This window comes from Daldinia vernicosa (genome assembly GCF_022497035.1).
Source record: "Daldinia vernicosa strain CBS 139.73 unplaced genomic scaffold F5Y00scaffold_41, whole genome shotgun sequence".
Classification (NCBI taxonomy): Eukaryota; Fungi; Ascomycota; class Sordariomycetes; order Xylariales; family Hypoxylaceae; genus Daldinia; species Daldinia vernicosa.
The window spans coordinates 289853-316207 of NW_025953957.1; the positions used below are offsets into that span (position 1 = coordinate 289853).

Below are 26355 nucleotides of genomic sequence, written 5' to 3' on the forward strand. Positions count from 1 at the left end.
CTCCAAACGAAACAAATAAGAAAAAAAAAAAAAAAAAGGAAAAGAAAAAAACTTGTGTTGAAAGAGTTGCTTGGTTCATTTCGCCGTATCTCATGTGCCCTATAATATGCACAGTATTATGTTGTACAAAATGCACGGCTCCAGGTATCTATTTTACGAGACCATACTCGCCATACTCGCCATACTCGAGTACGTCAAATGCCCAAAGCACTCGACATCTATTACGGTTGCGCCGGGGGGACATTCTGCTTCTGAGTCTCCTTTACCACCTCTGCAGCCTCCGTATCTGCCTTAGCTGACCTTTGGGCCGGCGTCGTTTCTTCTACTTTCGCTACCGCACCATTTTCACCAGGTGATGTCTTAGCGGCGGATTTCTCCGTTGCAATCTCAGGAGTGCCCTCTGCGGGAGCCTCGTCTTCATCTAGTTCCTCTCCGTATACCTCGGGATGAAGGCGGAAGCAGTCTTGCATGTGTCTGTTCCATCTGTCAGCTTGATACAGTCCACCAACTTATATATACCAAAATAGGCCGTACTGGAATTTATCAATGCAGTCCATCCCTTTCGGCTCTTCCTTGGAGTAGACGAAACAGCTAAACGCCGCCTTGAACTCTTCGCCGCAAGGCCCATGAGCCATTCCTCCTAAACAAGGGCAGTCCCAATTAATCTCGCCCGTCTCCGGGTTGAACGCTCCCTGTTGACCGGCCTCTTCTTCTAAAGCTTCGGGGCTTCCTTCCGGGTATGTAGTTTGATCTTGCGTCTCGACATCTTTAGCAGGTGCGGAAGGAGATGTTTCGGATGGTAGGGTAGCTGTTGGTGGCTCGGGAGATGATGCGGCTTTCTGCAGTCGTGCTTCGGCTTCTCGACGCTTCTGTGCGACTACGGCCTCTACTGTGGGGAGGTCCTCATCTGAGAACTGGGGCGGCGGCGATAATGTTTTAGCTAATCGCCCGCATGAGATGTTAATAAAGACAGAGAAACGTTGAATTGCGCCAGGGAAATTGGACTCGCATACGCAGTGGTTCTTCAGCAAAGACTGCGCTGGTGCTATACCAATACACAATACCAGCAGCTAAACCCCATCTTACAGCCGAGCTCTTCCAACTTCGTTTCTTATCTGTGGGGGAAGTTGAAGCAAAGCGTCGTGCATTGGGCGAGATGATAGTTGGTCGCAGTTTATTTGCGACTCGAGGAGTGGATCGCAAGGCGGATCTATACATGTTACCGGCGAGCTATGCGTAAAGGGAACGGCTAAAAGAGTGAGAGTAATATTAAAGAGTGTATGAGCTCCTGAGTGGGTTTGATGAGTGAGAAGAAATATGCGCAGAGAGAAGACTGGTTTGTAGACTGGTTTGTAAGCATCAAGCGTCAAGCATCCGAGATATTAAGAATTAGTACCCGCTGCCAAATTTTTTGAACTGAATCCAGATAAGGATCGGTCTACTGGTACAATGACCGACTTACATATGCGCGCCAAAATTCGGGGTGGGGTTACACCTAACGGGCACTTAACTGCAGGTGCCTTTTGAGGTAAATCTACGGATGTCCCTTTCAAAAGTTTTTTCCATAGGGAACCCCTGTCAAGATTGCCAGCAGCTGTCCAGTGCTCGGCCACCACCTGTCTGCACATGTCAAGATGTATACATCATTATCACTAATTTAGTACTATTTCTTACAATTAAAGACAACATTTCTCTGGCTTAGAAAATAATATATTTAAAATTAAGTCTTTTATATTTTAAAAGTCTTTTTTTAAAAATTTTACGATTTAATTAAAAGAAGAAATATTGGTTTAAAAGGTTAGAGTAAAATAAGATACCTTTGCCGAATGGGTGAACAGCCGCCATTAAGCATGGCCAAAGCTTGTCGGGAGTGACAGGGGTCTCCCTATGGAACGAACTTTTGAAAGGGACATCCGTAGATTATGTACAATACCTAGGTACATGTACATAATTTTTAGCCTCATGGAAGTGACGTTATTTGGTACATGTAATACCTACATGAAAGTATCTAAGTACCTAGGTACCTCTCACATGTGAGTGAGAGTCAAAGTACCCAAAAAATTGAATTGGATACTCGAGCTTCATGTTCGACCTCATCTTTAAGACTAGGTTGTCACCTGTGTAAGCATTCGGCCAGGTTCTTACCAGCAAGATAGTCTTTCAGTGACCTCTTGTAATCTACCAGCATGGGCTCAACACAGGAAAGCCCTGATATATGCACCGAGTGGTATCCTATCAGACAGTTCCTATCTTACCCGGGATATGACTTCGCTCTGATCATTCTAAATCAGCCCATCATCGACGAGGGCTTGTTTAGAGACCTCTGGAGAATAGGTATACCGCCCTTTTAAGATCATATTTACGTGTAATCATACCGACTTGTATCGTAGCTCAAACACGCGTCGCTGCCGATGGGGGTGCCAACCAGATATACGATCTCAACCGAAGATCCTTATTAACAGAGAAAGATTCCCCATCTTCTGCCAGTGGTAACTATGTAAGTGCAAGGATATGAGAGATAGATAATCTAAGGCTCTCAGCCGTGATTCTCTTTTACGTAGGACGCTACATTGTCTATCTCGCTAACAATCGTATAGGTAAATCTGAATACCATAATTGGCGACCTAGATTCTTTATCCGACGAGTCAAGACGTTTTTTTACTACTAAGCCCGCGGAATGTACTATCATTCGGGACCCCGATCAGTATTCTACCGACTTCGCCAAAGCCGTCAAGTTCGTTCGCATGGCGTTTCCACAGAGAGATATCGTATGTATGGGCGGACTAGGAGGACGCGTTGATCAAGGGTTGAGCCAACTACACCATCTATACTTATTCCAAACCTCGCCGACCTACGCGGATGGGAAGATGTTTTTCCTTTCCGGCGAGAGCTTATCTTTTCTTCTCAAAGCTGGAAAGCATCGTATACACGTCCGTGAGCCTGATGCCATCGTTGGCGATTTCGTTCGCATGAATGGCGAGCCGTTCGCCAAGTACGTCGGCATCATCCCGGTTAAAGAGCCGAGCGTAATCACGACCAAGGGCCTCGAGTGGGATGTCGAGAACTGGCCAACCGAGTTTGGTGGCCAGATGAGTACAAGCAATCATCTTTTACCCGAGACAAAAGTTGTCGAAGTCGAGACTACGAAGGATGTACTTTTCACCGTCGCATTAAAATCGGCAGAGAGTGGAAATTTATCAACAGGCCCGCATTGCGTACTCGTAGGCCGTTCACGATTGAACGAAGTCTCGGATAGCAGTAAGGCAGGATAGATTATCGCCATATTCACGGCATCTCTTCCAGTCTCGGGATGTACCTCTTTTTATTAGAAGTTCTGCCTCTTTCGTTAGAACAAGAGACAGAGACAAGTAGAAGACAGGTTTGCCTAGCCACCGAAGGCATAGAACCTACCTATATAGGTAGTTTAGAATAACGCCAAAACTCCATGCGAAACGTCAAAACTAATGCGTAAACTCACGATTCAAGCCTCCGCAACGTTCTCCATTTTCTAAATTTAGTCTTCCCCAACGTGTACTTGTCCATCCTATCGGAGGAAATGCAAACACAGCCAACAAAACCCAAAGAAGGTTATCACACCGGCGCCGAAGATCCATTTATCTTGTTTCGCTCTTCTCTCGATCATGCGTATCGTGTCCCCGCTAACGCCGAGCGTGTTGGCAACGCTGTATAATCTCTTCTGCGTGTTCTTCAGCATCTCACGCTGCGTACCCAGGTCCCCGAGCACGGCTTGACCCCGCGCGATATACTCATCAAGCGCCGTATTCGTACTCGCAAAAAAGTTCTGTTCTCGCAAAGCGTGCGTCTCCCGCGTATAGTCGTTGCTCCCCATGCTTAATTGGCTGCCGCTACCGTAACGGTTCGTAGGGACCGAAGGGGAAGATGAGGACTGCGGTGGTGTTGGCGCATTTGCGTACGGGTTTTCGGGGGTGGAAGTGGTAAAGGGTCGTCGACCAAGTAGCTCAGTTCGGTTCTGGGCATGCAGCGTGTCTTCTCGCTGCGTCTTCAGTTCCTCCAGTTGCGTCCGAAACGACGAGAGCTCCGCTCGAAAATTCCTAATCCGCTCGTAGGCCTTCTCCTGCTTTGCCGGATTTAGTTCCTGCTTTGCCAGCGCATTGTACTCGTCGAGAGTTCGCGAAAAAGCCGTCAGCGACGCGGAGAGGGAGCCAAGCGCCGCGGGTGTGGGAGGTGCGCCATCGGATGATGATTGTAGACCAGCAAGGTCTCGCTTTATAGAGGTGGACTGCTTGAGCGCAGAGTTGAATTGCGTATTCTGGAAGACGTTAACAAGAGGTATACTCTAGAATAATAGGTACCTAGGTAGGTAGGTAGGTAGGTAGGTAGTTTAAAAGGAGCAATACCATTTTGATATAAGATACCAACAGCTTATGCGCATGCGTTATGTACGTTTATTCTTCTTCAGAAGTCAGGTAGGAATCAATGTAATGAAGATAGTGGTCGGGTACCTAAGTTAGGTATTGTACATGTAGATAGCGATAAAAATAATGAGATCAAATAACACGTAGCTGGAGACGAGCATTTCTCCAATTGCAACTTTATCTTAAACTTGCATGAAGAGTACCTGCGTAATGTACCCACATTAGTAGATGCATACATATGCACAGACCGATATTAAATCACCATGGTTCGTCATAGAAGGTACCTAGGTACATTACAGCTTTATTCTTGAATATTCTTTATGATAAAGTTGACCTGGAAGAACATCTCTCAGAATACCTTATACCAATCCATTCCTGTTAAAAGGTATTTTTAAGTATTTACCTAATTGTTATACGGATAACTTTGCTATTAGGGGTACTCGGTATTTATTAAATATTCAACTGACCTATTCATCTTACACAATTATATTAACCCTGTTGGCCTCGGACATAAACGTTTGCCAATCTCCTTCTTAAGCATGCTCTTCTAATCCGTATCTGGGGTTAGCAAACTGACGCCAAAACGCAGCTATAGCTGAAGATGTTCTAGACTCGTCTGTTTGGTGTCCTCTAGCGGAACAACCTAGAGGTACTTACAATAACATGTTACCTTTTACGCCCTCAAATATACATTCAAAAGTCGTAAAGAAGAAAAAATACAGCATGATAGTACAGTTATACGGCGTATGCTGTAGGTATAAGAAAGGCGAAGTTGGATATAAATATAAATCCGCTGGAAACCAAAACCGGTAAATATAAACCCAATAGGCGTCAACGACTACATTTACATGCGTAACTACCTACTTCAATGTAATATAATATCAAGACATTCTTGGCTGTATGAATGAGGTATAGCTGATTATTTTTACGTATTATTGGCTAGCCCCCCTTAATATGAAAGCGACGTCTAAATACGGAATACCGAATACAGAACAATCCTTCAAAATCCCACCTTATCCCTCCGTCCTCCCCCATTCCGTTCGCTATTGCGTACTTTCATAATAGGCGAGCATCTTTGCCGCCGTCCGATCATTTCAATTGCTTTAAGCTCTAGTCCCTCTTTATAAAGCTTATGGTAATATAATGTCTACTTCCCGGTAATGGTTAATTTCGACGATAGACCATTCTAATGGCGCCGTCCGACCATCTAGCCACTGCCGATCTGGGTCGCCCGAAGCTACCCTCGGCTGCCCCAGAAGGATACAAGGTCACCGCAGAATCAGAAAAGGCATCGCGAGCGGCGGGGGCGGCGAATATAACCACAGGAGCAGGGAAGCGGGAAGCGGATAAATCACCACCATTGGAAGTTCGCGGCTTTGATTTCTTCGCTAATCGCGATTTTAACGAGCTGAAGAATGCGTCGCGGGCCTATTTTGCGCCTTCTGCCAACCCTGAAAGGCATCAACGCCTGCCATCTACGTGGTTGGGCGATGCGACACCCCCTAGCAGCCCGCGACCCTCCGACGAAGGGCCCTCCGCTGGAGGGGACAGATTTCCCATCCCGCTCCGTGGACAGACGCCTTCGGAAGAGAAGAGAATAATAGGGTTGAAAAGAAAGCAATTCTGGTGGCTGGCGGCATTAATATCACTCCTATTAGTTGTTGCAATTGGAGTTGGAGTTGGTGTCGGGGTCGGTAGAGGGGTGTCGCAAAGTTCTAACGAGGCCGCTGTTGCTGGTGCCGGTGTCAGTGCCTCTTCATCGTCAAGGTTCGTAATGCCTTAGTTCGCCTCTGTATAGGAGTAGCTTAAGTATATTCATGCTCATATTGTTAATACTTAGTAGCCTGTCCTCTACCTCAACCGCATCAGCAAGCACCGGCACCCCGACGACGTTTACCTCTGGCCCCTCAAAGACCAGTACTTCATCGAGTTCCAACCCCACCGGTAATACCGAGGGAAAGATTGACTGCCCGGCTGCTAACGGGACTACCTACCAAGTTCCCGGTTCCGATAAGCGATTCTTACGGATTTGTGGTATAGATTATAGCGACGACGAATCAACTAATCTACGCCAAGTTCCTACGGAGACCATATTAGATTGTATGAAAAACTGTGCCGGGACTGCTGGGTGCACCGGTTGCGGTTGGGGCTATATCGAGGGCGATACGGGGACCCAACACACCTGTTGGCTAAAGGGTGATTTGAAGAAGCCTCACGATGTCGATATCAACTGGGCATTTGCCAAGCTTCTATGAGAGGATTAGGGACACGGATATGGGAGTTATGGATGCTGCTAAATGGCATGTATTGATACTAGTAATGACGTTCTATGTAGTAGAATAGTAAGGTATGATACCCCCTAACAACAATAATTCCTACGGTAAAGTAACACCTTGACGGGCGACAAGCGTGCTTATATCCTCTCATTACCTAAGTTATACTCCTCGCTATTATATTACATAAAGCTGGTAAGAAGATTCCAGCACAGGTTTAGCTGTTAAGCCGCACAGGACATGGCAAAGTGACATGGTGCATATAGTAAATTTTGATTACATGTACATGGATCGATTGTGGATAGGAATAAAATCTAATTCCAACACTTCCCACCCTGCTGTGAGCTCGTCTAAAAACAAAGGCGTCCGCCCGGTGCGGGTATCATTGCTCGTTAACGAATAGGCCAGCCATGCCCATTCCTGTTCCGATACACATGCTCGTCAACAAAATCTTCTTTTTAGTTCGTCTAAGTTCGCTTAGGCCAGTGACGATCTGCCGGGCACCTGTCGTGCCGAGGGGGTGACCAAGCGCGATGGCACCTCCTCGGGGATTCATCTTGGCCCAGTCCAATTTAAGATATTCCCTACAGTAGACGGCCATGGTTCCAAACGCCTCGTTAATCTCTACAACGTCAACATCATCTAAAGTAATGCCGTGCTGCTTAAGTAGCTTTGGGATCGCTACTGTTGGGCCGATACCCATGATCCTGGGAGCCAGACCGGCAACAGTTGACCCCACGTATTTGGCCATGATCGGCAAACCGAGCTCGGTGGCCTTGGAACGTTTCATGAGCACTACCGCTGCGGCGCCGTCGGTGACCTGGCTGGCATTGCCTCCCGTGGTGATAGGACCCCATTGAGGAAACGCATTACGAATTTTTCCCAACCCGGCAGCCGTCGTCCCCGGTCGAATACCCTCGTCTTTTGTTAACGTAACCGTCTTCAGCTCGCCGTCGGGCCCCTTTACTTTGGTAGTAATAGGCACGATCTCGTCGTCGAAAAAGCCAGCCTTTTGAGCTAGCTCGGCCCGCCTGAAGCTCTCGGCCGCATACTCATCGACAACCTCGCGGGACAGCCCAAAATCCTTGGCCACGTTTTCACTTGTCCAGCCCATGGCCATCATACAGTCGGCGGCTTCTTGGCTATGCTTAGTCACTTCTTCGTCGAAAGGTCGTTCAAGACTATCGCCTCCCGCAGTCATGGATTCGGTACCAGCAGCGATACCGATCTCGATCGAGCCTGCAGCGATCTGGTGGGCAATATCGGCTGTGGCCTTTAGACCCGAGGAGCAAAACCGATTTACGGACGAGGCGCTCGTAGTATTGGGGAATCCGGCAGCGAGGGCCGCGGCACGGGCCTTGTAGGCTGCTTTGCCATCCGATACCTGCACGGGAAGAAACGAGTTAGAGCGGTTGTGTTTTGGCTCTGCGCCGCAAGTAGTAGATGTCAGTACGTACATTACCCATGCATATATCCTCCACCAGGTCCGGTGAGAAACCTAGACGTTCCCGGGCGGCCTTTAAGATGGCATACATAAGGTACTCAACGGACGTATCCTTGAAGCCGCCCTTCTTTCCCTTACAAAGCGGTGTCCGGATCGCGAGCGTGATAACTACATCGTCGGGGTTTTTTGAGGTGCTAGATTGGCGAACAAGGTTAGTTAGAATGACTCTGTATCTACCCATCAGGCTAATCCAATACTCGTCGTCCACTTACATGGTAGCTAAGGGTGAACTAGGAGATAGGTGCTTCAAAATGGAATTGACCCGTTCGGTAGCCATCTTGAAAGATGGTCTTGACAGATGGAGGTATATACTAGTTGGTATATACAATCTGATATCTGATAATTGAAGCGACTGAGGGGACGATGGCGAGAAGGGAAGAGGAATATCACTAACTTAAATCGACGGCGAGTGGCATTGTCCGGAGTTGATAAAGAACTAATAAATAGATAATGGATAGGTTAGTTACAGGGGGTTACAAGGAATACAGGGGACATGTCTGTTGCATTTTGCCGAGGCCTGATTCGGTCACTTCGGCCATCGGCAGATATGTTGGTGGGGTCTCCTTATTCCGTTCCTGATACCTGGGGCCGTCATTATGGTGCCGCGGGGAAAGCTAGGTAATCTTATCCGCAACGCTTACTTTTAGCCATGTATAGTACACGAGGCTTTACCCCCTACTTCTAGAAGTCCGGGGTAAAGACCACATTCAGGTCGTTTTATCATTTCGAGGTAATCGTAAACGTCTGATCTCTGGCCTATGTATTTGTGATAACTAATAGTTTGGAAAGAACAGGTAACCAGGAGAAATAAATTCGTAACGGGAGTACCCGAAGACATATCAGTCCCAAGCCTTACTTAAAATGCCTTAGAAGTTACCTAGCAACATAAAGAAAATACGGGGTCACCTACTTCCATCTGCCAAAGAATAGCATCTTGGCAGGTTCTCTCGTCTCCAGAGCTTAATATTTTATATTTTCTTAGCCGTGAACAGCTCGGCAAGCAAACATGGCTGTTGTATTCCGGATTTGATATATTGTTCTCTGGGTCATTCCCTTGAAGGTATTATAAATTAAAATCTAAGTCTTATAACATTGATGAGCCCCGACAAAAAATAGAAGCCTAGCTCACAGGCTTATAACTTTCTTAATTACAAAATTGTGGCCAATTAATCCTCGAGTCGAGAGGCATTTCCTGATATGAAATTGCATCATCTAAAGCACACATATGAGGTACCTAAGAAAATAAGAAACCTCCCCTGTACCTATACTCTCCTCAATTTCTAGAACGTCCTGAAGCCTACCAAAAGAAAGTTCCGGTGTTACAGCATAAATGAAATACCGCCAGCTAATATAAGAGCCGCAGCACTTGCTACGGTTGCACGCGTTCTCCCTGCTCCCGACTGGGGGTCGATGTGCGTGCCACTCATACCCAGATACCACGAGCCGATATCTGTTAGCTGCCCGTCGTTGTTTAACATGGCGGCATTAGGACCGACGTTGCTATCACTTGACCGGAAAGAGCCAAACAAACTGTAACGACCGACGGAATCCATACGGTCGAAATACTCGGAGGATGTGTTGTAGAACGTTTGGGTCGTGGCGAGGTCTTGATTGTCGAAATTATATTCGGTAATCCATTGAGTTATGTTTGGAAACGCAGCAGCATACGAACCCATATGACTTGCCAGCCCTTCAAAGTTCCCATACCAATGTATCGTCACGAAATCGTATGTACAGTTCTTTTTATGATTTTCGGTGCTAATCAGTTCAGAGCAATTACCGAGGAACTGTTCGAGCCACGGTATCCCTCCCCAGCCTCCAGTGCAGGCCGGCAACCCCAGTTTCACCCCCTTATCAGCGAGAGGCTCTATATTCTTTATCCATACGTCCGCAGCCTTTGAGGGCTCGATATTACTACCACCACTATATTGGGCATCAGGTTCGTTAAAACTGAGGACGTGCGTGATGTTACGGCCGGAGTCAATCTGGCTCTGGACAGACTCGAGAAAGGAGGTGTCGTCGATAGCACCCCAAAGCATGGGGACGAATTCGAACCGGTCTTGGGGTATATCATCAAAGGCGGATGATGGCTCTGACTTGTAATTGTAGTACCAAGTCAAATCAGACCCCGACTGTACCCATACTTTATCATCCGCCGAGTTGTCAAGCTCTGTAATAAATACCAACCCACGCTTGGATGACCGAGTCTGAGCGAGAGCAAGGGAAGTAAACGCAATGAGCAGAACATAGGACTGATGCATAGCTGGCTGAGAAAGGTTAAATGAAAGGATGACTGGACGGTTGCAATTCTGACGCACACTTGATCGTAGCTTGAAACTTGGTTGCGCTCTCGCTAATGGAACTGTCAAATTTTAGATATCTAGAAACCACTTATGATAGTTTACCAATGATAGCATGTCAAGGTCTAATTAAGGAAAGTTCACAGACCGAGAACTTGAACGTAGTTAAGTAGGAAATACTTTCGCCGACGTTCTAGCTTTTCTTTTGCTTGGATCATTTTCCAACTTATCCCCCGTATTAGGGCCAGACGTCAGAAGCCTGCTCGATATATCGTATATCCGATAGCATTCAGCTGAAGAAATGTAGGATGGTTGCAACCAAGGCAGAATGGCTAGGCTTGGCTCCTGTGACATACGACGATTCAGCAGCGCCACCCAATAGCCGCAATCATATGCTTACACGAATAGACCAGCCTAGAATTTATTACTTCAATATAAGAAAATAAAGCATCATGAGAGGCTCGCTTAGCTCAATCTGACTCTCACCCGGGACAACCATTGAGGTAGGTGCTGAGCACTAAGGTAACGGTGGCTAGCTTTATAGTAATTTCAAACAATAATCAATGCAGCGTAACAGTGCGTCGACCGCATAAATGAGCTGCCACCTTGATATTCGGTTGATCTCGGCACTCTGATTTCGATGAGAAATGTATGACATAGTGAATACTGAATATCAATGTCTAGCAACTTGAATTGACCTTCACTTGGACGAGGTTTAGGAACAGTCATATGTATACGGCGAGCGGGAAATAGAATCATGCTGTCATCGAGATAAGCTTTTGATGACGTGCATAGACCCAGGTTATGGGTAGAAACATCAAGGTTGTGAGGTTTAAAATAATGGGAACATTTCGAGGGGGAAAAAAGGGGGGGGGGGAGGGGAAGGAAGCCGATTCATACATTAGCGCGCCAGCGTGGGAGGCCGACATGATCTCAGGGATAGTCCTAACGATTCGAAATGATTTCAATTAGGAGACCAGCTTTTGACGATGAAAAAGAGCCAATGATGTTGTTGACGAGACCCTCATGCGATTTCGTGATCCTTTCGAATTGGAGACAATTATGTAAAAATACATCATATTCAAAAAGACAAAGTCACGAAGTTCCGAGATTGTATGTAAAATATAAGGGTTTTAAGAAATAAGATACTTACCTTTTTGGAATAGTCACGTACCTCCGACATGGTCCCGGAGATCATTTCAAAATCCAGAGATCATGTCAACTTAAATATAAGCATATAAGGTATAAAATTATATGATACTATTAGGTATATGTATACCTAATAAATGAAAAAAGAAAGCAGCCTAAGCGCATATATTCACCTGCACATGATACAATATTATTAATACGAATAGTTGAAAATAAACATCACAGGTGAGGCTCGAATTACAGGCTTACAAGTACGATTATTACGATTACAATTACAAGTCTACGTGGTTTACGATTGAGCTAAGTATTGATTGAGCTAAGTCTTACGTTGCTACGATTTTACGGGAAACAATAGCTGGCTTGTTGTTGCAGTATATAAGGCTGCAATAAGGGGAGGCAGGTGCAATTCAAGGTAGGTATAATAAGTCATACTTACGAATAGGTCGTACTTACCTGGGCCAGAGATCATTTCGAAAGGCTGAGATCATTTCGAAGGCTGAGATCGTTTTGAAAGGCTGAGATCGTTGAAGGCTAAGATTATCTTAGAAAGCTAAAATTATACAAATTCAACATGATCCCTGAGACTATTTCAAATATGAGGCTATTTTCATTAAACATCGTCACGGAGACTCGAAATGATTCGATATGCAATATTATCCCGGTGATCATGTCGGGATACTGTAATAATATTCAAAATTTTAAAATAATCTTATAAGGTGACATAATCCCTGAGATCATGTCCCCCCGCCACCCTGGCGCGGTAATGTACAAAGACTACAATTGAATTGATAAGCATGTGAGAAAAACAAGTATACAGCTTCACGCAGTCGGATAGCATGTGTAAAACATTTAAAAATAGGTCTTTACCTTACGGTCTGACAGGGTCATGAATAGTCTCATGGATATGTACCTTAAGGCATCCGCATGTCTTAGACAACTACGTACGTTTTTTGACGTCTCATATCAATCGGCCAACAAGGAGACAAGAAGATAAGACCAGAAAACCCATGGTAGTACCGAAGCACCCAGATCAAGCTTATTCCCGGTATCCGATCACTATATTTGGCTAGGGTACCCCTTTTATTTAGATATGGTGACAGGGCTAGCAGGGGTTGGGTTGCCGTCGGAACCGCAAACTCTTTAGACGCGGCGGACGCAATGATACCATTCCCATCCCGGACGTATCAGCGCTGCTATTTTTCATTTCTTCATACCTACCTAGTATTTCCTCTTTTTCTAGTAATGCGGTGAGACGGTGACACAAGGCGATGCACGAATAAAGCCTATTCTATTAAAATGAGCGACTCCCTTTCGCCGCCTCCCGAAGTGATGATTTTCTAACAGTTGTTCCGCCTCTTGACGGTACGCATTTCCTCCCCGCCTTGACGGTGTACTACTACGCTGCTCTTGTAGTTTACTATTTACGTTCGTTTTAACAATGCATGCCAACAAGTCTTTTCTTTCGTGTAGTCAGCAGGGCGAGTCCTTCATGGCGCGCTTGCGTCGCCTTCGCTGGCCGATTCTAGCGATCGTCTTTATCGTGACCGCCTTCTCATTCTTCGGCGATGTGAGGCGGTCCTTCGAGATTCCAATCGAGCAGTCCTTCCGGGAGCCTATCGAGGAATCCCTTCGAGAACCCGTCGAGCAGCCAGGTCACCCGATACCCTCGTCTCCCGATGACGAATCTTGGACGTTCGATGTGAAAAGGGATAGTCTTAATTATGGGCTTTCCGACAGCCAATGCGAGGTAAATACCGATCTAGATTTCTAGAAGTATACCGGCGCTCATAATATCACAGAATGCGTTCCCTGATCTATATCAAGAAATCGACCGCGCCCGAGATTTTCTTCTAGAGCAAAACAAACGCATCAAGGAGTCGGACGTCCAGGTTGACGCAAAAAAAGATTACACCGGTCTCCCGCACGGCGAATTCCACGTTATGATTTCGAATGGCGAATTATACGTAATTAAGGAGAAGAAAGGCGAACCGGATCGCTCCCGCGGTCTCGCAGCTCTCGCGAACCTGTATCGCGCTATAACTGCTATCCCCGATCCTCGATCGCTCCCGAACGTCGAATTCATTATCGATATCGAGGATAGAGCAGCCAGGGGGGAAAAGAATGAGGAACGTATCAGATGGAGTTGGGCGCGCGAAGAGGATAATCAGTGGTTATGGGTCATGCCCGATTTTGACGGATGGAGCTATCCCGACGATGGTATAGGGTCCTACGTTCAGTTCCGCGAGGACGCGACGGAGTTGGAGGCCCAATATCCCAACGGCTGGGATGATAAAGAAGACAAGCTGTGCTGGCGCGGGAGTCTGGCCGTGAATCGTAAGCTACGAACCGCCTTGGTGGAGGCTTCGAAAGGTTACGATTGGAACGATGTCGAGGCTATCGATTGGCATAACCGCACAAATATTATGGCCATGAAAGACTTTTGCCGTTTCAAATACGTTGCCCATACCGAAGGCAATTCCTGGAGCGGACGGCTGCGATATCTACAGAATTGCGAAAGCGTCCCGATAATCCATAAGCTAAATTACGTCTTCCACTACCAGCCCCTTTTAAAAGACAGCGGGCCTCACCAGGTATGCTTCCTTAGTCTTCTAATGCGGTATCCGACTAATATCGTTGGTTAGAATTACGTCAAAGTGAAACGTGATTGGTCGGACTTGAAAGCGCAGATGGATGGGCTCGTGGCAGATCCCGATCGAGCGCGGCGGATCGCAAAAGAGTCTGCACAAGTATTCCGAGACCGCTATCTCACACCGGCTGCCGAGGCTTGCTATTGGCGGCGGATGATTCGCAACTGGCGCGCCGTGATGGATTTCGAGCCGCGACGGTACGAAACTAACGATGACGGCGTTAAGGTTAGAAGAGGCGTGAGCTGGGAACGGTTTGCCTTTAGGCAGAGCAAGAGCTTCGAGCATGGATTCTGGGAGTCTGACAACAGCGACACGGTCGGAGCCGAGTAAGGTCTCATTTCTACTTGGCAAAGTTATTACGGATATATATCGCCGACGATTCGCTAAGGTTAGCCATCTGAGATAGCAAGCCACCGCCGCGGATTGGGTTGCCCATCAGTCAGAATTACACAACAGGAATGTAACCCGGCACTGACGCGTAGGCCAAAGATGTAATAGGCCGGTGCCCTGGATGTACGGTACGAACGGGCTGGGTCTGCATATTCTGACGGGCCTAGACATGCACTCATCAGGTAGAGAAGTGGAACGGAGCAAGAAGCCAGATGTATAATGAAGGGACATCCATGTCACTTATAAGTGTTTAAACATTGCTTAGATAGCCGCGGGGCTCTAAGGACTCTTTTATAGCTACACGAGCCTAATTTACTGGCAAGGCGGGTCAGACCGGCGCTGTTACCGCAATTAATAAAATGATGATATCGTATCCCGTCCTTTTCCCGTGGAGGACCAATCAGTCCGTGAGGTTGTAAATCTTCTGGATACCGCGCAACATCTCCTCATGATCCACCTTTAGATCCTTGAGCAAACCATCCTCAAATCCGAATACCCATCCGTGGACGATAGGGAATTGGTTCTTGGCATATGACTGCTGGACAGCCGCCGTCTTGATGACATTGCGGCACTGCTCGACAACGCTGAGCTCTACTAGGCGATTGTAGCGCTCATTCTCATCCTTGATATCGTCTAACTCTTTCTCGTGCAGGCGGTAAACGTCCCGGATGTTCCTCAGCCACGGGTTAAGCAGCCCTAGGTCCTTGGGCGTCATAGCGGCCTTAACACCGCCGCAGCCGTAATGTCCACACACTACGATATGCTTGACCTGCAGGTGGCGGACCGCGTAGTTGATGACGCTCATGACGTTCAGGTCGGTATTGACGACTAGGTTGGCGATGTTGCGGTGAATGAACGCCTCTCCCGGTCCCAAGCCCGTGATCTGCTCAGCCGGAATTCGCGAATCGCTGCATCCTATCCATAGATATTCCGGGGTTTGCCCAGCGGATAGCTTATCGAAGAACTCGGGATCCCTCTTCCTCTGCTCCTCGGCCCAGGCACGGTTGTGCTCGAACACACGGTCGTGCGTCTGCTTCAGGTACTTGGACATCTCAGTCTGCGACATGGCGCGCCAACCGTCGGTGCTTACGGTCGAGTACCTTGGAAAATGGCGGATACGTTGGAAGCTGCCCGAGTAGATAGTTCGTCTCGTAGATGAAAGAATATGTTGGGCTATACGAGCTTTATGAGGCATCGGGCCCGTTGAGAATAATACGCACGTAGGAAATCGGCGCGTTGAGAAGAAGTCCAAGGACAAGGATTTCTTGAGTATGCAAGATTTGTTGAGACCGCCCAGATCCCGAAACGCCATAAGACGTCAATAGTGGGGGATCTACGGAGGCGGGCCTCTTGTAAGTTATACTACATTAGGTACTTGCCATAGGTAATGCATTCTATCTATGTAGGTGTCTACTTGTACCTAAGGTGCCTAGTCATTATTCACTTGCACGCTTTCCACGATGTTTTGTTTTCGCTGCCTTATGAAAATTGTTCAATGTCACCAATGATATCACCAAATAGAAGCATATGGTGGATTAGTTTCAATTTCAAATCGAGTTGGGAATAGATATTGTATTGTATAAGATACGAGATGCTTCTTGGAGTTTCGTCATTCTTCCGAATTGTACTAGTAGCTAATTCTAATTTAATAGTCTTCTTACTTGCATTCACTAGAGAACGCTAATTTCTCTAGCGTCTCTTTAAATACCGCGTGGCTGTATTAGATCGGTATCGCGTATAAGAATACTTGGAAACTATTCCCTTCGGTGTCTATGGCCTATGAACTAAGCTATTGGTCTTTTATCTTGCCTTGGGCGACGGGCATCATCTAAATAAGCACCCTTACTATTCTACACTAGTTATATGATTACAACACCTTGAGTAGGTAATAAAGATTAAACTTGTTATATCTGCAATATTATAATGGGATCTGGCATTTATGTTTAGTATACCACGCATACAGGCGTATTAGTCAGGGGCTGGCTTTAAGGTATAAACTTTGACGCGACAAAACCACTCAATCTTCAAGGGGTTCTCCTGGCATACTCTTCTCGAATATTTTGAGCCATTGAAACCAAATTGGATGGTGTTGAAGTAAACCCTCGTATTCGTAGTAGCGAATTTGATGTTATTAGGTAGTTGCCTTATACGCTTGAAATTTTCTATTGGATATATCCCCCTTTAAAAGCCATAGGTATCCGTGGGAAACGGCCCATACTTTTAATGCAAGAGGTCCCTTATATTAATTAAAACTACTAGAGGGTCCAAACGCCTGGCGGTCCCTCTTCGCTACGCTCAGAAGGAACCAAAAATCTGGGACGAACCAAAAACCTGGGACAAATAGTATTTACTATGTAGAATGTATGGGCTGCATTAACATTTTCCAGTAATTTAAAAGTTTAACTTTACTGATATAAAAGCTATTAAAATAATTTTGATATTAAAAAATTCTTTGAAAAATAATAAAAATTCTGATATAAGTTGCATGCTTATAGTTATAATATTGGCTAAGTTATAGCTATTATAGTGTAGTGTTTTTTAAAAAATATGTAAGATGTTTAAACTTCTTACACCTCCTTCTTAAAAAACAACTAAAAAAAGCTTACTTTTTTACTTTTATTTTTATTTAAAATTGAAAAAATTACTTTTCTATAGAATAAAATATTTAAAATATAATTATTATTGGGAGTATATTTTTATCTATTTTATTTATTTAAATATAGATTGTTAAAAGTTGGATTTTATATGGGAAACACGTATTTTGTTGCTAAGGTTGTCCTAGAATTTTGGTTTGTCCTAGGTTTTTGGTTCCCTCTGAGCGCAGCGAAGAGGGACCGCCAGGCGCTTGGACCCTCTAGTAGATACAGCAAAGGACCAAAGGGCGTGACATCACTATAGCATTTTCTATTCACGGCTACAATTCCCAGTTGATAAAGCCACGCTAGAATACGGTTAGATATAGAAGCACCTATGTACATAGGGATCCAAAGCTACGCATATCACTTCTTCCTTTTCTTACTGTTTCCAGCTAACTCAAAGACAGACGGATCAATTCACTTCTCAAGCCTTCTGTATCCCCTTATGATGTTGTGATCGATGAATAGATAATTAAATATGATTAAACTATGCCCACTCCACCTCAAGGGCTCGTAACTTCAACATCTCAAGTAAATACTAACCTACATATTTATACCCAGGGTTTTGAATAACAAACGGCCAGTTAAATGAGGCTAGTAGTCTATCACAGGTGAACAGAACGAGTGAATTTTTACGACCCACAACGGCATAGGTATACCCTACTACTAGCACATAAAACTACCTTAGGTACCTACTTGGTTAACACACAGGATTTATGAGAGTATTAAAATCCTGATCATTAATCATTATTGGCACCCTTATCTAGCAAGCTTTAACTACAATATTCGAGATTTCGTGCGAATCGCGATTTAAGAACGCCGTGGGGTCAACAAGGGTATAAGGCATAAGTAAAAAATGCGACGCACGCTCCTCAATACTTTTATGAAGAACGATGGTAAAATAAGTCAAAAGCACTCGGGTGCAGAATATTGCTTATTTTAATCCCGTGCGCTTTTTCAAGTATATTGTAGGCTCTTTTAGTCAAGTTATGAAAGTGTGTAGATTACCTATTTTTACATATGCTACAGACTTGAACTAACATGATGTAAACGTTTCTTTCTATGAGTACAAGGGCTCAGCTAGATGATATATGTGGAAGAAAAAAAGAATAAGGTCATCTCCTCCGGGAAGGCTCGAACTTCCAACCTCCTGATTAACAGTCACTACGATGATAGGATTAGTTGGTGAATATTTACATAAACCAAGTGGATTGGACTTACGACGCGCTAGCCAATTGCGCCACAGAGGACGGTATTTTAATTAAGTGACGATAGCCCTGGCTTTTTACCTATATAAAGTCGACGCCTTTCCACCAGAAGCATCGAGGTACATATTATATGCTTTATCGCTTAAGTTTATGCTTGGTGGAATACTAAGAGGTGTCCCGTTCCATTGGAGTTACTCTTGTTTATGCGTTGGCATGTGTATATATCAAACTATTAACTAAGAACGCATAATTACAGGCGAACATTAATATATGATGGAGTGACATAGACCGTTGAAACGAATTGGGCTTATCGGTACTTGACATTTGGGTTGTAATTTACATCCCTTCTTCATTCCAGGGGAATTCAATGGCTAGTCACACTTGGGTATTCAACTCTCCGTATTATAAACTACCATAATTCTAAAAGATACGGTATATGAGCCGTATGTTGCACACTAATTCAGTCTACCTATCAACCGTATGAATGCAGAGAGGAGGTCCTTCTTATATATAATTTCCACTCGAAGACGCTATGTACTGTACCTGAAAGCAGTCGTGTGACCATCCATTTCAACATATAAATCTCAGGCAGACGTACCTCAATTCAACGTTCGACCTACTTAAACTTTGGCCATCTATCTATATGATATTAAACTTGTGGGTTAAATACACAACGGCAAAAAGCCGCTAATGTTGTCTTCGATATGTCAAGAGAATAGATAGTGTTTTAGACGAAATTCCGGTCAGTGTCTTGTTTAGAATACGGCATGTAAGTAAATGTTGTTCAAATTCACTATAGATAGAATTTCGAGCTGTCTACGTAACAGTATCCTTAAAAATAGGTTATGTCAAAACTGGGGTCTATATGTAATGGCATATATACATGGTAAATGGAAGAACCTTGTCTTCATACGTCTGACTATGGAACCTCGAGGGTGCCACTCAGTCGAATATCGCGGCTACTCGCGCCGACGGTGAAGTTGAAAATACCAGAGGGAACAACCCAGCTTTGCTTTGTTGTATCCCAAAAACTTAAATCTCGCCTCTTGACTTCGAAGGCGACAATATCCTTAGCGCCTGGCTCTAGGGCCAACTTCTCAAACCCGCGAAGCTGCTTTGGCGGCGCGGCAGCGGATTCCGGGTACTCTATATATAATTGGGCTACCTCGGCGCCTTGAACAGCGCCCGAGTTGGTAATTGTGGCGGTAACAGTTACTACCGTCTCCCAAAGGTCAGCAGGCCCTCCCGGTATGATATTCCCAGTCGCAGGGCCCGCTGTTGGCCGCCCATCAACGAAAATATCGGAGTAAGTGAAGTTAGTGTACGCTGCGGAGTAGATTTAGTTATGGAACATCCCTACGAAAAGAAGGATGTCGAGCCAACTTACATAAACCATATCCAAATTCGTACCTAGGAGCGATGCCTTCTTTATCGAACTTGCGGTAGTCAACGTATAGACCCTCCTTGAAGTCGTCATCGCCTTGGCTGGCGCTAGTTCCGTAATCCGCGGCGGCCTTAGCAATAGTGTACGGCAGCTTGCCCGAAGGGTTGGAGTCTCCGTAGAGAACGTCCACGAGCGCGTTTCCATTCTCTTGGGACGGGAGACCAGCCCACACGATCGCCTTGACGTTCGGCTGCGCAAGGATCGTCTCCAGTATGACGGGGCCGACGGAGTGCACAACCACAACCACATTATCGCTCGCTGCCGCAACGGCCTTGACAAGCTCGTTGCCATTGTGCCACGGGTCAAGATTATTGCGGTCGCCCACGTTATCTTCCACGGTAATGTACCCTTCGCCGCTGTCGGATGTGACGAATACGATAGCGACGTCCGCCCCGTCGACGGCCGAGCTTACGGAGCTGGTGCTGTCAGACGAAGACAAGCTGATCTGCGTCCCATCGGCATCGGCTCGGGTCTTGATGGCATCTGCCGGAGCGCTGAAGTACGGATAAGAAGCAGTTCCGGAGCCCCAGCCCATTCCGAGGGCGCCGGTGTTGCATCCTTGGTCGGTACAAGAGTTGATTCCTTGGGGGTTGGCAACAGCAGCAGAACCGACTAGTCCGAGCTTGCCGGGTTTCTTTAGAGGGAGAATACCCCCTTCGTTCTTTAGTAGGACGATCCCGTCCCTCGCCGTCGCGCGAATATTTGTCTTGTGGGTTCCTTGCACGTTTGCTTTGAGATTGATCGCGGGATAGCCACTATCCTGGCCTAGCAAGTACCACGCCGCCAGAATCCGACGCACCATGTCATCGAGACGCGACTGCGGCACCTGACCGCTGCTTACAGCCTGATTCAACTTTGAGCCCCAGTACAGAGACCCGCCGTTAAAATCAGTACCAGGCATTGTCATGTCTAGTCCGGAGGTCGCAGCCTCGACAGTAGAATGTTGCGCGTTCCAGTCCGTCATGATGTATCCTTGGAACCCTAGCTCCTTCTTCAAGAGCGTGTCGAGAGCGTATGGGCTGTGTCATCGTCAGTTGGCCATTTCTAATAAGTGTGATCTTGGCCGCTCAAAACCCTGCAAATATAAATTTCGCAGACTAGGAGTCACCGGTGCTCGTGAAGAGTAGGGATAGCGCCTGAGAAAGAATAGAACTGGTAATTAAAACTTACTTCTCGCACGTCCAGGTACCATTAATCTTATTGTAAGAACACATGACCGACGCGACGTTTGCGTGTACGGCATCCGCGAAGGGCCAAAGATAAAGCTCATGTATCGTTCGATCATCAATATTAGAGCTTATGGTCTCGCGGTTGAGCTCTTGCTCGTTGAGGATGTAGTGCTTCGCATTGGCCTGGACACCAACGCTCTGCATGCCCTCAATAGTTTCCGCCATAGCGATACCTTGCAGGTAAGGGTCGGCACCGAAACCCTCCCAATTTCGCCCACCCGTAGGGATCTTACCGAGAGGACCGGCAACGGGACCTAGCAACACGTGGATGCCGCACCCTTTCGTCTCCTCGGCCATGAACTGTCCCCGCTCCCTCATCAAGGCACGATCCCAAGTCGCGGCGATTTGTATTCCCGGAACGAAGGCATTATTCCCAGTGGCAAATCGGATGCCGAGGGGTCCGTCTTGTAAGCACAGCTGAGGATAGTTGATAGAACTCGCGGGCGCCGTGTTACCGACGCAGGGCCCTTTATTCCAGCCAACTCCCGTAACGATGTTGATTTTGTCATTCTGAGAGAGCTTCGCTAACGAAGCATTTGCTTTCTCGTAGGCCGCCGCCCAATCGAGTGACGCGGCCGCGGAGACCGTTGTCAACGCCGCAGCAAAGACAGGAAACTTCATTGTTGGCAACCGAACACAAAATATACCGAGGAGCAAGGTCAATACGGGCATTTTAAAGTTCTTGGAGGTTCCCCACGAGTCTTATATGAAACGCCCGGCGAATATATCGTTGCTTGTTGGTGTGCCTAGGCCCATACGTGATTTGCTGACCCTAAAACTGCGTCCTATATGGCGTCATAAAGACACCGGATCTACTAGATTTGGCAATCGACGGAGAATGGAAAGGAGGCCTATGGCATTTTCTTGCCGCGTTCCACGCCTCCCTATAGATTGATCTCTTGTCCCATCTTGGCCGACGGCACCTCCTCGGCTCGTAGCTCTCGATATATTGAAGATCTTCTCCCCTAACGTGGGCAGCATGGTATTTTCCCGGAGCGCGATGGGATTTTAAGCGGTTGAAGAGGGAAAAGGGCCTTTAGTTCCGGTCCGCAATACCTATATATATATTAATTAAGGTGCTGTTACATCCAAGGTTCGCGCTACTCAACCATGCACGTACCTGAATGATACTTACCCAAAGTTTGACGTCCGCGATCACATTGAACTGCTAGCGGATGATTTGAACAGAGTGTTGTATTGTAAATATGCTTAAAAAAAAAGTCACTTGTGCCTTATCTCAATACAACTTGAACCACAATTCATGGAAGCAGGCTGCGCCCATTTACGCTGGCTTGCCCGTTGGCACCACCAGTACTACGAAACGTATGGTTTATACTAGCTGCGTCGCCTGCCCGCGCAAGCGCGTACGGGGGAAAAGGGAGAAAAAGGAGAAAAAAAAGGATAATGTTAATAAACCACACTTATGCTTAAGGTTTACCTTAAGATGTTGTGTTAAATGCGAGTAAAAATTGCTTATTTAAAATATATGTTTTAATATTTTATAAATTAAAAGGCATTTTAAAAGGATGTTATTATAACCCGAATTTATATTATTATTATACGGTTATACGTTTAAATATTTTTAATATTTTATATTAACATTTATTTTAATATACGTTAAATTATAATTTATTAAAACGTAAAAATTACGTTTATTATACGTTTTAAAAACGTATAACCCGTGTGTTTATATTTATAAATTACGAGTAAATTTTTTAATAAATTATAATTTAAAGTTATTTTAAATTTAAATTTACGTTACGATGAAATTTTAATAATAAAATTTAAATTTTATATTTATAAAAATTTAATATAATATTATAATATATAAAATAATTTTAACTTAAATAATTTAAAATTAATAATATATTAAATTTATTTATTTAAATTTTTTATATATTTATATAATATTACGTTATTATATTATAATTTTAAACGTTAAAACCATTTTATAATAAATAATAATATTATTAATTATTATTATAATAATACTTATAATAACATTTATAACCACGTATAAAATAATTTATTTTATATTTAAAAATAATAATATTATTATTTATTTAAATTTTTTTATTTTTTTTATATTTATATAATTTTATTACGTGTTACGATTAACGCGTTATAATTAATATTATTATAACCGTTATTATAATTATCGTTATAACCGGTGTTATAATTATTTTTAACATTATAAAAAATATAAACATATAAATTTAATTAATAAATTTAATAATAAAATTAATATAATTATATAATTAATTAATATTTATTATAAAAATATATTAACGTTATTATTTTTAATAATTTTATTAATTAATTAATTATTATAATTATTATTATAATTTATATTATAATTAATATTACGATTATTATAATTATATTTAACATTTTTAAAAAATTTAAAACGTATAAATTAATTAATAAATTTAATAATAAAATTAATATAATTATATATAATTATTATTTATTATAAAAATATATTAACGTTATTATTTTTTTAATAATTTTATTAATTAAATGATGTTAATATTATTTTTTATAAATTAATTTTTTAAAAAATACGTATTTAAAATAACTTTAAATTAAAAGTAAAATATTTTAAAAAAAAAGTTATATAATTTATAATTAATTAAAAAATAATGTAATTATAAAAAATACATTTTTAAATTAAATATTAAACTTTAATTTAAAGTTATTTAAAATAAATTAATATTTTTAATACTTTTATTTTTAACATTTTTATTTTTAATATTTTTTAATATTTTAAATATTTAACATTTTCGGCATTTTTATTTATAATTTAATATTTTAAAAAAAAACTTAACGTTTTTTTAACCATTAAACGAAAATAATTAATAACTCGGTTAATTATAAATGTATAAACGAAAATAATTTTATTTTTTAAAATTAAAAAAAAAGTTAATTATTAATGCGTTTATAATTAATTAAATTAAAAACTTAATTATTAAATAAAAGTAATTAATAACTTAATTAATTATAAATATATAAATAAAAATAAACCCGTTTTTAAAAATCGAAAAATTAAATAATTATATTACGTTTTTATAATTATTTTACTTTAAAATTAACTTTAATAAATTCGTAAAAAATACCGTTATATATAATTTAATAAAACGGTTTTAATAATGTTAATTATACATTTATACGGTATTAATTAAACCGTATATCGCCGATTTAATAAAAAAGGTTTTTTTTAATAAAATTATTTTTTTAATTATTAAATAAAAATAATTAATAATTCGGTTAATTATAAATGTATAAATAAAAGTAATTTTATTTTTTAAAGAGCAACATTAGTTGCGCAGTATGCCCATTGCTGCTTGCGCAGTAAAACGGGGTACGTACCTCGCTTTTTCTCCCCCTTTTTAACAACTTCTTTAATAACTTTACGAATACTGGTCCGATTCTTCTCAAATTTACATAATTAATTATATACGAAAATCAGCAAAAGTACGATCCAGGTTGCACGTGATTCGGCCCCGAATTGGCTGAGATATTTAAAGAGTAAGCATTTGTGTATACATAGTGACTTTTTTACTAGTACCTACTAGTTTATTTTAGCCTATTATATAGAAACAGCCATATCTTTACCAAATAAATAGGTAAAAATCAGGGCTCTTTTTTGTAATTTAGGACATTTAGTTATTTAAATTTTACGACTTTTTCGAAATTTATCGGGGCTATATTCGCAAAGTTATTAAGGGTGAAAGGTGTGGAGGTTACAGGGGATAAAGGCCACTAAAAAGAGCCTTGGAACAGCCACTATAGTCAAAATTCATACTTTCAGCCGCATCTGGGTCAATTCTGGTCCAAATCACGTGCACCCTGAATTGTAATTTTGCTGATTTTCTTATATAAATTATGGTATAAATTATATAAGATTTAGAGCAATATTCGTAAAGTTATTTAAAAAGAGGTGCGGAAAGCGATTTTAAACTACCCGGGACAATACCCCGCATACTACGCACCCAACAAACGGCACACTACGCAACTAATGTTGCTCTTTTTAAAACCGGAAAAAAGTTAATTATTAATACATTTATAATTAATTAAATTAAAAATTCTTTTTTAATTTTAAAAAATTTATATTATATTAATTATTATTTTTATATAAATTTAATTATTTAAAATAAAGTTCGGTTTTTATATTATATATATTTAAAAATTATTAATAAAATAATTAATAAAATAATTAATAAAATAATTAATAAAATAATTATAAATAATTATATAAATAATTAATAAAAAATTAATAAAAAATTAAATGTATATAAATTATTAATAAAAAATTAATAAAAGATTAATAAAAAATTATTAATAAATTTTATTTAAAGTTTTAATAAAAATTTTTATTTAAAATTATAATAAAATTTTATTTAAAATTATTATTAAAGTTTATTTAAAATTATTAAAGTTTTATTTAAAATTTTAATAAAACTTTATTTAAAATTATTATTAAACTTTATTTAAAATTATTAAATTTATTAAAAAAACTTTATTTAAACTTATTATTAATAAAGTTAATTATTAATAACATTTACGATTAAAAAACTTTTTAAATATACGTATTAAAAATATACGTATTAAAATTATTAAAAAACGTATAAAAAGTTAAAAAAAGCCGTATTTAATTAAATAACGTTAATTTAAAAAATATAATTATAAATAAATAATTAAAAAACTTTATTATAAACACGAATATTATAAAAATTAAATAAAAAAATAACTTTAAAATAAAAAATATATATTAATGTTTATAAATAATTTAAAAAACGTTAAATAAATTAAAATTAAATCGTTAATAATTTAAAATATAAAATTAATTTCACGTAATTTTATAATTTTAAACATTTAAATTATAATATATATAATAAAATTATTAATAATTACATTTATTTTACTTTAATTTATTATTTAATTATATATATTAATTATTTAATTAATAAATAAAAGTAATTAATAATTTAATTAATTATAAATATATAAATAAAAATAACTTTATTTTTTAAAATTAAAAAAAAAGTTAATTATTAATATATTTATAATTAATTAAATTAAAAACTTTTTTTAAATTTTAAAAAATTTATATTATATTAATTATTATTTTTATATAAATTTAATTATATAAATTATTTATTTTTATTTTATTATAA

General features: G+C 41.5%; 9 protein-coding genes and 1 non-coding gene across 10 annotated transcripts; 3 read left to right on the top strand and 7 right to left on the bottom strand.

The window, feature by feature from the left end:
* Positions 1 to 20: 20 nt before the first annotated feature.
* F5Y00DRAFT_243417 (uncharacterized protein) lies at positions 21 to 1483 on the bottom strand. Its single transcript, XM_048008662.1, has 3 exons — positions 1014 to 1483; positions 535 to 940; positions 21 to 474 (listed from the first exon to the last, which is right to left on the bottom strand). Exons 1-3 carry the CDS (start codon positions 1216 to 1218, stop codon positions 222 to 224), a joined length of 864 nt encoding a protein of 287 aa, XP_047862664.1. The 5' UTR covers positions 1219 to 1483; the 3' UTR covers positions 21 to 221.
* Positions 1484 to 2068: 585 nt separating this feature from the next.
* Positions 2069 to 3408, top strand: F5Y00DRAFT_139993 (thiamine pyrophosphokinase). Its single transcript, XM_048004354.1, has 3 exons — positions 2069 to 2334; positions 2391 to 2497; positions 2598 to 3408. The coding sequence occupies exons 1-3, from the start codon at positions 2187 to 2189 to the stop codon at positions 3270 to 3272; spliced, it is 930 nt and encodes a 309-aa protein (XP_047862665.1). The 5' UTR covers positions 2069 to 2186; the 3' UTR covers positions 3273 to 3408.
* A 136-nt stretch (positions 3409 to 3544) lies between these two features.
* F5Y00DRAFT_254501 (V-snare-domain-containing protein) lies at positions 3545 to 4662 on the bottom strand (the record flags this gene model as incomplete). Its single annotated transcript, XM_048010176.1, has 2 exons — positions 3545 to 4291; positions 4660 to 4662. 2 exons carry the CDS (start codon positions 4660 to 4662, stop codon positions 3545 to 3547), a joined length of 750 nt encoding a protein of 249 aa, XP_047862666.1.
* A 746-nt stretch (positions 4663 to 5408) lies between these two features.
* Positions 5409 to 7015, top strand: F5Y00DRAFT_243426 (uncharacterized protein). Its single transcript, XM_048008663.1, has 2 exons — positions 5409 to 6164; positions 6238 to 7015. Exons 1-2 carry the CDS (start codon positions 5587 to 5589, stop codon positions 6650 to 6652), a joined length of 993 nt encoding a protein of 330 aa, XP_047862667.1. The 5' UTR covers positions 5409 to 5586; the 3' UTR covers positions 6653 to 7015.
* F5Y00DRAFT_243427 (thiolase) lies at positions 6923 to 8642 on the bottom strand. The gene is made up of 3 exons (XM_048008664.1): positions 8387 to 8642; positions 8128 to 8308; positions 6923 to 8054 (listed from the first exon to the last, which is right to left on the bottom strand). Exons 1-3 carry the CDS (start codon positions 8449 to 8451, stop codon positions 7053 to 7055), a joined length of 1248 nt encoding a protein of 415 aa, XP_047862668.1. The 5' UTR covers positions 8452 to 8642; the 3' UTR covers positions 6923 to 7052.
* Positions 8643 to 9252: 610 nt separating this feature from the next.
* Positions 9253 to 10729, bottom strand: F5Y00DRAFT_140069 (glycoside hydrolase family 128 protein). Its single transcript, XM_048004355.1, has 2 exons — positions 10493 to 10729; positions 9253 to 10437 (listed from the first exon to the last, which is right to left on the bottom strand). The coding sequence occupies exon 2, from the start codon at positions 10433 to 10435 to the stop codon at positions 9494 to 9496; it is 942 nt and encodes a 313-aa protein (XP_047862669.1). The 5' UTR covers positions 10436 to 10437; positions 10493 to 10729; the 3' UTR covers positions 9253 to 9493.
* Positions 10730 to 12432: 1703 nt separating this feature from the next.
* On the top strand, positions 12433 to 15021 carry F5Y00DRAFT_243432 (glycosyl transferase family 90-domain-containing protein). Its single transcript, XM_048008665.1, has 4 exons — positions 12433 to 12985; positions 13094 to 13370; positions 13423 to 14214; positions 14266 to 15021. Exons 2-4 carry the CDS (start codon positions 13113 to 13115, stop codon positions 14599 to 14601), a joined length of 1386 nt encoding a protein of 461 aa, XP_047862670.1. The 5' UTR covers positions 12433 to 12985; positions 13094 to 13112; the 3' UTR covers positions 14602 to 15021.
* On the bottom strand, positions 15022 to 16176 carry F5Y00DRAFT_243433 (carbonic anhydrase). Its single transcript, XM_048008666.1, has one exon. It carries the CDS (start codon positions 15971 to 15973, stop codon positions 15062 to 15064), a length of 912 nt encoding a protein of 303 aa, XP_047862671.1. The 5' UTR covers positions 15974 to 16176; the 3' UTR covers positions 15022 to 15061.
* Positions 16177 to 18416: 2240 nt separating this feature from the next.
* F5Y00DRAFT_t119 lies at positions 18417 to 18547 on the bottom strand. Its single transcript has one exon. It is a non-coding gene; the product is annotated as a tRNA-Trp (tRNA).
* An 877-nt stretch (positions 18548 to 19424) lies between these two features.
* On the bottom strand, positions 19425 to 21799 carry F5Y00DRAFT_264358 (glycoside hydrolase family 3 protein; the record flags this gene model as incomplete). The annotated part of the gene is made up of 3 exons (XM_048011643.1): positions 19425 to 19831; positions 19893 to 20968; positions 21120 to 21799. The coding sequence occupies 3 exons, from the start codon at positions 21797 to 21799 to the stop codon at positions 19425 to 19427; spliced, it is 2163 nt and encodes a 720-aa protein (XP_047862672.1).
* Between the last annotated feature and the right edge of the window lie 4556 nt (positions 21800 to 26355).

Excerpts from the sequence above, each read along its gene's own strand:
- F5Y00DRAFT_139993 (XM_048004354.1), top strand. The coding sequence starts at position 2,187 with ATGGGCTCAACACAGGAAAGCCCTGATATATGCACCGAGTGGTATCCT. Across the intron at positions 2,335-2,390 it reads TAGAGACCTCTGGAGAATAG|CTCAAACACGCGTCGCTGCC; the intron begins GTATACCGCCCT and ends CTTGTATCGTAG. Across the intron at positions 2,498-2,597 it reads CTTCTGCCAGTGGTAACTAT|GTAAATCTGAATACCATAAT; the intron begins GTAAGTGCAAGG and ends ACAATCGTATAG.
- F5Y00DRAFT_243417 (XM_048008662.1), bottom strand. The coding sequence starts at position 1,218 with ATGTATAGATCCGCCTTGCGATCCACTCCTCGAGTCGCAAATAAACTG. Across the intron at positions 941-1,013 it reads CTTTGCTGAAGAACCACTGC|CTAAAACATTATCGCCGCCG; the intron begins GTATGCGAGTCC and ends GCGGGCGATTAG. Across the intron at positions 475-534 it reads GACTGCATTGATAAATTCCA|ACACATGCAAGACTGCTTCC; the intron begins GTACGGCCTATT and ends CAGATGGAACAG.
- F5Y00DRAFT_243426 (XM_048008663.1), top strand. The coding sequence starts at position 5,587 with ATGGCGCCGTCCGACCATCTAGCCACTGCCGATCTGGGTCGCCCGAAG. Across the intron at positions 6,165-6,237 it reads AGTGCCTCTTCATCGTCAAG|TAGCCTGTCCTCTACCTCAA; the intron begins GTTCGTAATGCC and ends GTTAATACTTAG.
- F5Y00DRAFT_140069 (XM_048004355.1), bottom strand. The coding sequence starts at position 10,435 with ATGCATCAGTCCTATGTTCTGCTCATTGCGTTTACTTCCCTTGCTCTC.
- F5Y00DRAFT_243433 (XM_048008666.1), bottom strand. The coding sequence starts at position 15,973 with ATGGCGTTTCGGGATCTGGGCGGTCTCAACAAATCTTGCATACTCAAG.
- F5Y00DRAFT_243432 (XM_048008665.1), top strand. The coding sequence starts at position 13,113 with ATGGCGCGCTTGCGTCGCCTTCGCTGGCCGATTCTAGCGATCGTCTTT. Across the intron at positions 13,371-13,422 it reads TTTCCGACAGCCAATGCGAG|AATGCGTTCCCTGATCTATA; the intron begins GTAAATACCGAT and ends ATAATATCACAG. Across the intron at positions 14,215-14,265 it reads AAGACAGCGGGCCTCACCAG|AATTACGTCAAAGTGAAACG; the intron begins GTATGCTTCCTT and ends ATCGTTGGTTAG.
- F5Y00DRAFT_243427 (XM_048008664.1), bottom strand. The coding sequence starts at position 8,451 with ATGGCTACCGAACGGGTCAATTCCATTTTGAAGCACCTATCTCCTAGT. Across the intron at positions 8,309-8,386 it reads AGTTCACCCTTAGCTACCAT|CACCTCAAAAAACCCCGACG; the intron begins GTAAGTGGACGA and ends TCGCCAATCTAG. Across the intron at positions 8,055-8,127 it reads AGGATATATGCATGGGTAAT|GTATCGGATGGCAAAGCAGC; the intron begins GTACGTACTGAC and ends CTTCCCGTGCAG.